The sequence below is a fragment of the Triticum aestivum genome, chromosome 7D (assembly GCF_018294505.1).
Source record: "Triticum aestivum cultivar Chinese Spring chromosome 7D, IWGSC CS RefSeq v2.1, whole genome shotgun sequence".
Taxonomy (NCBI): Eukaryota; Viridiplantae; Streptophyta; class Magnoliopsida; order Poales; family Poaceae; genus Triticum; species Triticum aestivum.
In genome coordinates, this window is record NC_057814.1 from 620,610,264 (window position 1) to 620,621,836 (window position 11,573).

General features: G+C 44.1%; 1 protein-coding gene across 1 annotated transcript; it reads right to left on the reverse strand.

Annotated features, from left to right (window-relative positions):
• Positions 1–7,935: 7,935 nt before the first annotated feature.
• On the reverse strand, positions 7,936–8,979 carry LOC123164710 (uncharacterized). The gene is made up of 2 exons (XM_044582261.1): positions 8,196–8,979; positions 7,936–8,118 (listed from the first exon to the last, which is right to left on the reverse strand). Exons 1-2 carry the CDS (start codon positions 8,927–8,929, stop codon positions 8,094–8,096), a joined length of 759 nt encoding a protein of 252 aa, XP_044438196.1. The 5' UTR covers positions 8,930–8,979; the 3' UTR covers positions 7,936–8,093.
• Positions 8,980–11,573: the final 2,594 nt, after the last annotated feature.

Here is an 11,573-nt window from a genome sequence, read left to right on the forward strand (position 1 = left end):
GGCACCATGTGAGGAAGCCCAATGTAGGCCCCCATGCAACATCTAAGCCATTCCTGACACCGAACGAACATTGCGTCACGTCCGGGCAGCGTTTCGGGTTCTTTTCGCCGGCAAAATCCTAGTAAATGCATCGAGTGTCGGAAATCGATAAGAATTGGCATGCATGATGTCCATGGTCATCCTATTGCGTGAAAAAAATTTGGGGCCATTTGGTTGAGTCCAGAAAAACAACGTCCTTCGGGCTCCCCCTACGGCAGACCCGAATGATGGTGATTGCACATGTGCTATGTGCTGGCCTGCATGAAATGACACCAAACTTTGGCACCATGTGAGGAAGCCCAATGTAGGCCCCCATGCAACATCTGAGCCATTCCTGACACCGAACGAACATTGCATCACGTCCGGGCAGCGTTTCGGGTTCTTCTCACCGGCAAAATCCTAGTAAATGCATCGAGTGTCGGAAATCGATGAGAATTGGCATGCATGATGTCCATGGTCATCCCATTGCGTGAAAAAAATTTGGGGCCATTTGGTTGAGTCCAGAAAAACAACGTCCTTCGGGCTCCCCCTACGGCAGACCCGAATGATGGTGATTGCACATGTGCTATGTGCTGGCCTGCATGAAATGACACCAAACTTTGGCACCATGTGAGGAAGCCCAATGTAGGCCCCCATGCAACATCTGAGCCATTCCTGACACCGAACGAACATTGCGTCACGTCCGGGCAGCGTTTCGGGTTCTTTTCGCCGGCAAAATCCTAGTAAATGCATCGAGTGTCGGAAATCGATGAGAATTGGCATGCATGATGTCCATGGTCATCCCATTGTGTGAAAAAATTTTGGGGCCATTTGGTTGAGTTGAAATAATTATTTGATATCAAAATTTTCTAATATGAAAAAGAAAAGAAAAAAAGTACATGAAACGAGCCCCTCATCGCTCAAAGAGAGGAGCAGCTGCGATTTGTTACACAATTCCCGGATCGGAATGTACAAAAAAAAACTCGAGCGTGGGAAGCCTATCCCTTTAATTTAGGAGCACGTACTGCCTCTCCTCAACTAAGGAAGGCAAAGATCACGGGCGTTCTATCCCTGGTGGTTACGACGACCTAGGAGATCCTCCTCCTCCTATTTAGTCTCGGCATCGTCTTTCATGTCGTCTACGACGGCTCCTACCGCCGAGTCGACGACAGCTGCGTCCCTAGCATCGGCCCAACCCCAGCAAGATCGTCGAGAACATCCAGGTCGTCAGCGCGTGCTGGCCGTCGTGGACGAACTGCGTCCACGTTACAACGCCGACAACTTCCATCTTCATCGAGCGATTCCAGTATGTTGGCAACCGTACCGCATCCATGATGCTTTTCTTTGTGCGTGTGTTAGATTCGATAGGACTAAGATTAATTAGCGCATAATCTTCGCATTACATCTGTTGGAGTAGATGTTTTTTGTTTGTGCGTGTATTAGATTAGATAGGCCTATGACACTAGATTTGTTTGTGCGTGTATTTGATTAGATAGCCCTACGATTGCAAATTAGTTTCTGCATGTTGTTTGTTGTCTTTCACTTGTAGGTTGGATTGATGAATAAACAACAATTTTTTATTAGTGTTAGTTATAGCATAGTCACTTTAAGTTATAGCAATGCCCTAAGACATGCATGTTGCAACTATGAGACGGCGACTAATATTGTATGTGTTGCACGTTTGTTTGATGCATGTTCCAGTATGCATAATTTCGTTTTCTTCTTTTCAATTTACTGTTAATTAGGCACTGTCACCGATTCTTATATCTGTACAGTACCATATGAAAATAAATGATTAGATAAATTATGTTGCTTTTTATTATGAAACTAATTGGTTAAATAAGTACTTGTTAAACTGTCATTTTATGTGCTGCACGTGTCTCTGCTGAATGTTTCAGTATGAATAAATTATGTTGTATAGTTTTCTATCTACTGTGGGATAGTGTATTCCATTATTATGTTTTATGCAACAATATGTTAGGAAAAAAGTTGATTACATAATTTATGGTACTATAACCAAGTATGTTTTTTAACAGGATGGATGAACTCAACGGAGAAATTGTTTGCGCCGTAGAAAAATGGTGCAAACTTATTGCCGGTCTATCTTCCAGCCAACGGGCCGCACTTGCCGAAACACCACTCCGTAGCATGCTTCAGATACCTTCGCTGAAGATGCGTACACTGTTGATCCGGTACATGGTTGAGATATTTGATCCTAGCAAGGGCGGATTCATTGTACAAGACTTGGTTGGCGAAGTGTCTCTCGGTGCCGTGGATGTTGAGTGCATCTTGGCCTTGGAGAACCACGGACTGTCGGCAGAAGGTATTCTCGGTGAGGAAGGTGAGGATGTTAAAGATCGAGTGCCGCCTCAATTCCTGAGCAAGACCACAGGTAACATAGTCATCGATGATCTGATTGTGGACATCACAAAAAATAAATCTGCCGACAACGATTTCCTTCGGAGAGTTGTCCTCGTGTTGCTTGGAACAGTTCTTGCTCCCATGTCGAGCAAGACTGTACCAAAGCAATATTACGCATTGGTGGACGATGTGAAGCGTATATCCAAGATTAATTGAAATGCATTCACCCTCCGGGTTCTGCTGGACTGCCTTCACAACGTGAGGAAAGGCAAACACCTCCGCCAATGGCCGAGAGGGAACTTAGCTCTCCTGCAGGTACACCTTTCAGACTTGTACCATTGCAAAAAAAATATGATTGCTAATTTACCTGCTGTATAGTACTAATTGTATTTTTTCATATTCATGCAGTACCTGTACTGGGAGAAGGTTCAGCCTCTGGAAGGTGAATGCGCATTCAATCCTAGCTTGTCCATGGAACCTCTAATGAGGAATTGGACTGAAGCTGCAGCCTCAAGGAGAGACAAGTTTGATTATGACCACGGCCGTGGCCGTGGTAACATCAAGGTAATTCATTACGTTGGGTACTTCTTAAATATTTTATATAACATAATTAGTTGTATTAATATTTTTATTGATCACATATACTTGTATTTCACATGCAGATTGAAGACAACATAACCAAGGAGTGTAGGGCGCAGGAGCGGAAAGTACCCGAACCAGAAAAGCCAAAAATGAAGCCCGCCGTTGGTGCGGCAAAGAAGTCCAAGTTAGCCTCAAACGCGGACGAGATGATGAACCTCATCATGAAGCGGTGTATGGATTACATACACAGCCAAATGAAGGAAATACCAGAACAAGTAGCCGAGGTGACACACCCTTAATTCTATGTTTACAACATTTTTGAAGTTGCAAAACCGTGCCGACATTAATTAATATTTTTTATGTAATGCAGAGATTGTTAGAGAAGTTGACCCAAAATGGTGTGATGTACAAGCCAGCGGCTGCTGCGGCTTCCGGCAACAACGATGCCGACCTAGAAGTGGATTCCTTTGAGAATGGTCCGCCAGAAAAAAAAAAGAATTCGTGTACAAGGATGACTCTGACGGTCTAGAGCCGGTGATTGATTTGACACAGCCTAACGAGCCTGTTGTAAACCAGAACAACGATGATGAGGAAGTATGTTTTCATTTATTTGTCTTCATTTATCTCAATTATGCATCTTCATTTTCGTTAACTGAACCTATCACATTATTTTTTTGTTAACTAGAAAACACCTGCCAAGTTAAATGTTGACAAGACAATGAAGCCTACTGATGAGTGCGGCGCAACACCGGAGAACCCTTGGATTGTAGGTAATTCTCCTCGAGCAGAATCGTCCGACATTGACATTTCTGCAAGTTCTATCGACAGGATGGTGGGTAAGAGCAAGGGGAAAAAGTCTGCAGCAACCGCAAAAGAAGACGATGTTATATCCGGGAAGCGCCGACGGACTGTTCCCAAGAAATTTGAGCATACATGGCTGGCGGATGACGTAAGATCTATTACCATGTCCTGCTATTTAAGTGCATAATCTAGGTGTCACCTATGAAAATAAAATGTTCTATTATTTTACGCAGATTATCGATGCTTATCAGACACATTTGGCTCTGCGCGTTGGTCATGATCGGCACCTCTGTCCAGCCTGGAGGTCCAAATACCTTATTGATCGTGCTAAGGCACGAGACAACCCTAAACCGTCGAAATACAACATGGATAGTGCGCTGAGCAGAGCTGGAGCAGTACGTAGGGTTCTGGACGAGTATACCGTCCGTGATAAGGTATGATATGTTCTTACTAGTTCATTAACACTCATTTCAACAAGCATAATTGCATCTGATTACAAATGTGTTCCACATTTTAGTCGTTTATCCCGTTGAACGTCGGCAATACACACTGGATCACCGTGGTGATGCACAACCTCAAGAAAGAATTCCGAGTTTTTGATTCGCTCTATCCTATCGAGTTCTCTCTCGACACTGTGAAAGCACTGGTACTCTCCCCAACATTGAGCATTCTTCATATGAAATGTCATATGGTTTCTCACTACTACTTTCTTTCAAATAGCGACTAGCAATAGCAATTGATATGGAAGAGGCAAACCGTATTACACCTGGCAAATATCCAGACGTCACTAAGTGGCCTATCATACCTCAGATCGACATGCCACTACAAGAGGACGGGTGAGTTATGGTTCATCATTTTCTACTTACGAAAGACATGTTCGTGTGCACGGTGACTAATGTTTGCATATATATTAGGAACTCTTGTGGCCTTTTTGTGATTGAAGTTATGGAGCGTTGGGACGGGGATCGATGGACCGCCGATTTTACCCAGGTAATTTGTCCTCTCTGTTCGTACACTTGAACAATTGTCGTGTAATACCAACTTCTATTCATTAAACCTTGTTCTAAAAATTGCAGGGCACCATTAATGCAAGGAGAAGGCGTCTCGTCGCCGAGTTGGTTCTCTCGCCTACCAACACGCTTGAATGTGTGAAGAACAAAATCCGCGACATCGCAAAGAAAAGCAAGGCGTGAAGACATCATACATGATTCAAGATTCTAGTTTTAGTCGTTTGTTTTAAATCCGGAAGCACGTTTCCCGGCATGGACAACTTTGATTTTCTATCATTCATGTAATAAGCACGATACCATGGATTTTGTGTGGATTTTTGGTCGCTCACACATACTTGTGTATGTGTAATGCAGTCAGACTATACGTTTCGTACCAATAAATTTTTGCTTCCCTTCATTTGTTCTACCTTAATGTTTTTTGCTGCTGTGTTCATTCTTTTCTATCATGGAAGAGTAATTCATTTCTTTTTTACTTTTGCATATTTTTTTGATTTGATTTGGCATTATTCAACAAGAAGAAAAAAATTGATAAATTCCTTTTTGTTTGCCTGAGAATCAACCTCGGCTGTCGTGCCATCCGGTGTGGGATCCCGCGCCTGAGACAACGACAGATCCGGTCCCAGCGTGGGCGACCCAGTCGACGAGCGCCAGTTCGCGCGGGGGGACGCGCCAGGTCTGGTCCCGCCCGACCACTCGGTGGAGACAGCCCGTGTGTCGGACGCAGACGGGCCACCCGTGGATCCTGCGATTGGTGGAGTAGGCAGATCCGCCTGGGATCCCGTGCGCATGATTGCCGCTGGATCTCTCGGGATCGGCGTCCGCAGGTGGATCTTCCTCGTGTCTTGCGCCAGACTCCCTTGGCGTTATGTGTTGCTCAAATCTCGTTGCACAGTTTTTTTGCTGCATTTTTGTTAGCCTTTTCCTTTTCTGCATCATGAAGATCAGGATCAGTAGCACCATCAATCACATGATCAACTACTATTTCGCCCCCTTGATCAGTACGATTTAGAGCTCCGGTGGAAGCAAAATAATTTCAGTGCTTAGCCAAGAACCCGCATTAGGATGCAGGTCAAACAAGGGCAAACTATTTTGAAAGTGATATAATTTATTGGTTAATATAATATACTTAGACCTTACACAAATGAACTGGCCACAATGCAGATAGGACTTGATCATTCTGTTCAACAATAAACCACAAAACATACTTAAAATTCATCACAAATCTCCTTCAGCTTCTTGATCTTATCAACGTACCATGTTTCTGTTTGAGAAAATCTGCAATAATATACTCAAGTTTTTTCTTCTCTTGCTTCAGCTGGTCCCTCTCTCTCATCACTTGGTCTCTCTCTAGCACCACCCGGTCCCGGTCTTTCTCAGCCTTTACCCTCAGGACCTGATGTAGATTGGCACAACCATGGTCTGCCATCTTATTCTTCTCCAGCTCCTCTTTGAGATCGCTAAGTGACAATCTTGCATTGCCCAACTGCGTGAGAGCATCCTCCTTATCAGCCACCAGTTTAGCAAAGTCCATTTTGAAAAATCTCAACTCTTCCTCCGTCCTCCTCTTTTCTCCAATTAACATGCATTTTTCTTCAGCATTCTTAATATTCTGTCTCAGCTTCTCGTCATAGATGCTCCACAGTTCTCTCAGGCAGAACTTCGCAGCCACTGACCACTCCGGGTCTACCCATTCCACATAGTTACATTTCACTTCTTCCTACAGTATGAAAAATATGGTCTCAATCATATATGCACAAATGCAATACAATTACATGCAATGCACTAAAAATATGGTCTCAATCATATAAACACAAAATGTAGCATGCAATGATATACATACATATATATATATATATATATATATATATATATATATATATATATATATATATATATATATGGATCAATTAACTACAGTATATGCTATTATGTGCTAAAACAAATATTAGACTGTAAAAAAACAACATAAATACGGACTTTGTAAATGCATAAATTAATTGAAATTGTATGCAATTTTGGGCAGAACAATGGATTACCGCGAAGTAAATCGAGCACGAGGTAATTTAAACATATATTTACAGTACGGAACAACATACCTTCTGACCACAGGCAAGAAAACGTCTGCCAGTGTCCAAGGAATCAAAAGCAACTAGCCTGACGCAAGGTTCTTGATGCAGACAACGAGAAGACAGATCGTGAGCAATGCCACTCCATTCATAGCAAGGGATAGTTGTAGGAAGCTAAACGAAACAACAGAGATAATGCACAAATCAACGCCCTGCGTTAAATACCGGAAATGAAGAACCCTAACCCTAAGCCTAGCACTATTTGGAGATTATATAGTAGGAGCGTACCTGCAGGCTAGTCACGAATTCGCCATCCGAAGAAGAGCTCGACTCGTCGCTCCACGAAACCATGGCGTAACGTGACCGGCGGCAAGACGTGGATCGGTGGCGGCAGCGGCGGCGGCGGTTGCAGTGGATAGATAGAACGCGCGTGGAGATCGCGAGGGAAGAACCGCCCCGACCAGGTGGCCAGCGCGGCCCATTTAAACGGGCTGTAATCAAAATAAAAATTGTTAAATGGGCTCGGCAACGGGAGCGGCCGTGTGTCGCGCCGTCTAACGGCATCCGTCACCCCCCCCCCCCCCCCCCCCCCCCCCTCCACGTCATCGCGACAAGCGGCCCGAGTTACACTACAAGCCATAAAATGGTGGGTTTTTCTTTCTTTATAAGGGGAAAATGGTGGGTTTTTGGTACGAAGTCTATACTATAGACCAAAGTGAGCTGGTATCTTCTATATCTAAATGGTGGTGAACCAAAGGAGTGAAATTTTTTTAATTATTACCACACATAATTACATCTTCTATATCTAAACAACTAGCCACCACTAACCTATTTCTCTTAACATGCAAGTTTGCCACCTCGTCATTCAACATGTATGGAGAAAGGTCCACCACAACATGCAAACAAAATATTCCCGCAACAACATATACATGTTACACGTAACCATTTCTCTATGAATATATTGCAAAACATTCCCGCAACAACATGCCAGGTATCCTCTAGTTTCTTAATATAATATAACTACAGTGGACAACACAAAAGATGCCATCATTACAATGGCTAAAATGCTATCCATTTTCCATGATTAAAGTCCCTAGTGACCGCCTCCTGTTTAGTCCATATATGCTACAAGCACTATCTCAAGGTACTGGCCTCTTGCAATAGTATATATCATGTATCATGTATGCAGTAACACATTGTAAACACCTCACTATTAGATCACTGGATTCATCCTAACATAACTTTAGCAACTGTTCTACTCTTCTTCGCCCACCACGCTTCTGCACACGATAACAGGAAAAGTTAATGAATGACAAGTTAAAAACAATTATAACCTACAATGCATACAAAAACTTACTTCTTATTTAGTTTGCATTTCTTGCTGCGTTTAGTGTGCCCTAGCAATTTGCATGCGCCGCACCTGATTCTGATCTCGTCGTACGAAAGTGGCCTACCATTTTTCGACATAGGGCGGTTCTCATCTACCTTAGTTGCACCTTTCGTTGATACTTTAATAGGATCATGAACTTCAACTATGTTGCCTTCACCATCATCTACATATTCAATTGCACAAGTACTAAGATCAGCCGTTTTCTTACTCAAATTTTCCTTTAGCTGATCATACTCATGGCTCTTAGCTATCACGGTCTTCAAACTCTCCTGTAACTGATCCCACAAAGTTGGGTGTTTGCATGCTGCATGCATAGCTTCTGAAGCCAACACACTGACCTGGCTATATTTCATTCTTTCAGCTGCTCCAGTCCATCCAAATCCCAACAGATCGCTTGTGCGCCTGGCGGGCAGTCCCAACCTTGCGTCTTTCGTGAACCGCACAAGAACTAAACACTTTGGTATTTCAGATATATTCAAGTACTTCAGTACATGGAATATGTGCTTGCAAGGTAGACCCTTTCGAATCATTCTTCTGCAGCTGCACCTTATAGTTTCTGCGGAATTTACTGGAGTGTACTCCACCCAAAAACGGCTCTTCCGGTTATTCTTCCAGGCCACGATGTACTGCTGTGATCCGTCTCCGAGCTTTATTTCTACAATCTCCATGCCACCAATTTTCCTAAGATCAGCTTGCAACATATAGAAGTTTGCTGGAGTGAAGACGTGAGAAGCAGCTATCTCAAGTTCCCTCGAGCTAGTAACTGGCACCAGTAAACTCTGTGAGGCCGTGCAATCATCTCGTGCCTCATTCTCAGGGATACGTACAACGGCGTTCTCATAGTGCAAAATCATATCCACCAGGGTCATTTCACCGTCTAGGTGGAGGTGAAGGCATGAGTTTAGACTTTCACTCCTCTGGTTGCTTTTCATGCCAAGCCAAAAACCCTCTGTCAGATAAGCCGCGGCCCACAGTCTCCTCTTCTTATACATCCGTCTCAACCATGTTACTGTTTTTTCCGACTGCCATCTTTTGGAAAACGCGTGCCATCTCTCCTCAAACGTGGCCGTGGACGTGCTGTAGTACAGAAGAGTTCGGAACTTCTTCAAGGACTTGTGACTGAGGTGAATCTTCATAATTTTTTCTATATGCCACGTACATATACGGTGCCACACGTCTGGCAAGACTTGGCGAATTGCCTTGATCATCGCAGCGTCGGCATCCGTGATAACACTCATAGGCATCTTTTGACACATGGACCTCAAAAAAGTCTCCAACAGCCACACATATGTCTCTTCGGTCTCGTCCGAAACTATGGCACAAGCAAAAACAGTGGCCCCGCTAGGTTAACCACTACGACGAAAACAGCGGCAGTTCGTTTGATGCTGCCGCGAGCGAGACAAACGTGGGGAAACGGGATGCGGTACCTGCGAGCGCTGGAGGTTGACGACGGTGCCGCGCGCGCTCTCGGACGAGATCGCCGGCGATAAGATCGCTGCCGCCGATATTCCTACAGAAACTCACCAGAATGATGGAGGAGCTGCGTGATTGATGGATCGGCCGTCGGCAGGTCCTACCTGGTCGTGGGGTCGTGTCATCCTTTTTTTTCGGGATGTCACCGTATACATACGTATGGGTCATACGGGTTATACGGGGCTTGAATATGGGCTACGGGGCTTGGATATGGGCAGCGGCGGGCCGGAGAAAAAATAGACGGCGGGGGTCAAGAATACCCCTAGGAAATTGAGTTAGGGGGGTGCACCGGAGCAAGCCTCTTGTGTCACAAGGAGCATTAGGGGAGCAGAGCAGAGGATGGTTTGTTTCATTGTTGCATCTGATGCTATTGACAGTTGCACACTTTGTACTGTAGACAATACTGCATGGATGTATACAAAAAGATACTACTAGCACACTACGATTGTAACCAGAGGAGAAGGGAAATATCGAGCTGGGACTCTATTTTGCAGCGCTGCTGTGCACCAAAAACAACATCACACATTGCTGAGGTAATTGCACAAAATCATCACATTTTTGGGCTATGGTAACCAAAATTCAGACAACTCACAAACTAATAGATTTCGGCGCATCCCGGGCCTCACAACTCTATCATCTCTCTCAAGCTTCTCTTTTTGAATTTGTGCTGTGTTGCCCATCACGCTCCAGCCTCTGTCACATCTTGCCGCTTCTCACGGCGTCGCCATATCACATTGCACCATCGGCATCTCGTGGTGCTCGTCGGATTGCACGGCATCCTGCCTCCCTCGTGCGCACAGCTGAAGCAATATTTGCGTGCGTACACTTCCATAAATCATCTAAACTACATGCCAACTCAAAACTAAACATGCGGATACAAATAACAAGATTAGTGCCAACACATTTCTGGCAACAAAACTATCTTCTCGTTCGAACTACTGTGGTTTGAAAGGGAAGACTTCTTGGGCATGGTGACTAGGGAGTGGGGTAAAGAAAACCAAGAGGAATCGAATGTGGAAAGGTGGCAGTACTTAAGACAATTCTTGCGGGGTTGGGCTAAAAATGCGAGTAGAATGTATAAAATGGAAAAAAGAAAAACTTCTTAGTATCATTAACTAATTTGATATTAAAGCTGAGGTGAGTCCTCTCTATATGGTTGATAGAGTGGCTAAAAGAGAAGCCGACGAGAATCTTGCGAAACTTCTCAGAATGGAAAGCACAAGAAAAAGAAAATCATCCAACTTGAACACGATGAGGGTACAATAGTAGGTCATGAAAACCCTAAATTGTACATCTCGAATTTCTATAAAAAGCTCTTTGGGCTTAGAATTTTGTCTCTTAGGATGAGGGAACGATGGGGATATCCCACAATTATGTGCGGAAGTGAATGCGGTGCTCAACCCTCCCTTGACGGAAAAGGAGGTGTTCGAGACAACGGCATAATGAAGAATAATAAGGCGCCCGGTCCAGATGGATTCCCGGCGGAATTATCAGAGGTGTTGGGGGATAATTAAGGGAGACTTGATGCCCATGCTCCAGGATCTTTTTCAATGGCCAACTTTATTGGGACTATTCCTTTACTATCTAAGAAGGAAGAGGCGGTTCACATTGTGCAGTTCAGACCGATTTGCTTGCTCAATATGCTAGTTTTAAAATTTTCACCAAAGTGGGCACAAATCATCGTACACAGATTGCGCATAATGTGGTTAAGCTGACTCAAACTGCTTTCATGCATGGGCGCCACATGCTTGAGGGTGTTGTGGTTCTGCATGAAATTTTACACGAAATCCATTCGAAGAAATTGTGTGGAGTCATCTTCAATGTGGATTTGAGAAGGTGTACGATAAAGTTAAGTGGTCAGTTCTGCAACAA

What these genes read in the sequence shown, in the direction of transcription:
- LOC123164710 (XM_044582261.1), bottom strand. Translation starts at nt 8,929, where the DNA reads ATGTTGCAAGCTGATCTTAGGAAAATTGGTGGCATGGAGATTGTAGAA. An exon ending in AAATGCAAACTAAATAAGAA is followed by an intron (nt 8,119 to 8,195) that starts GTAAGTTTTTGT and finishes TATCGTGTGCAG; the next exon opens with AAGCGTGGTGGGCGAAGAAG.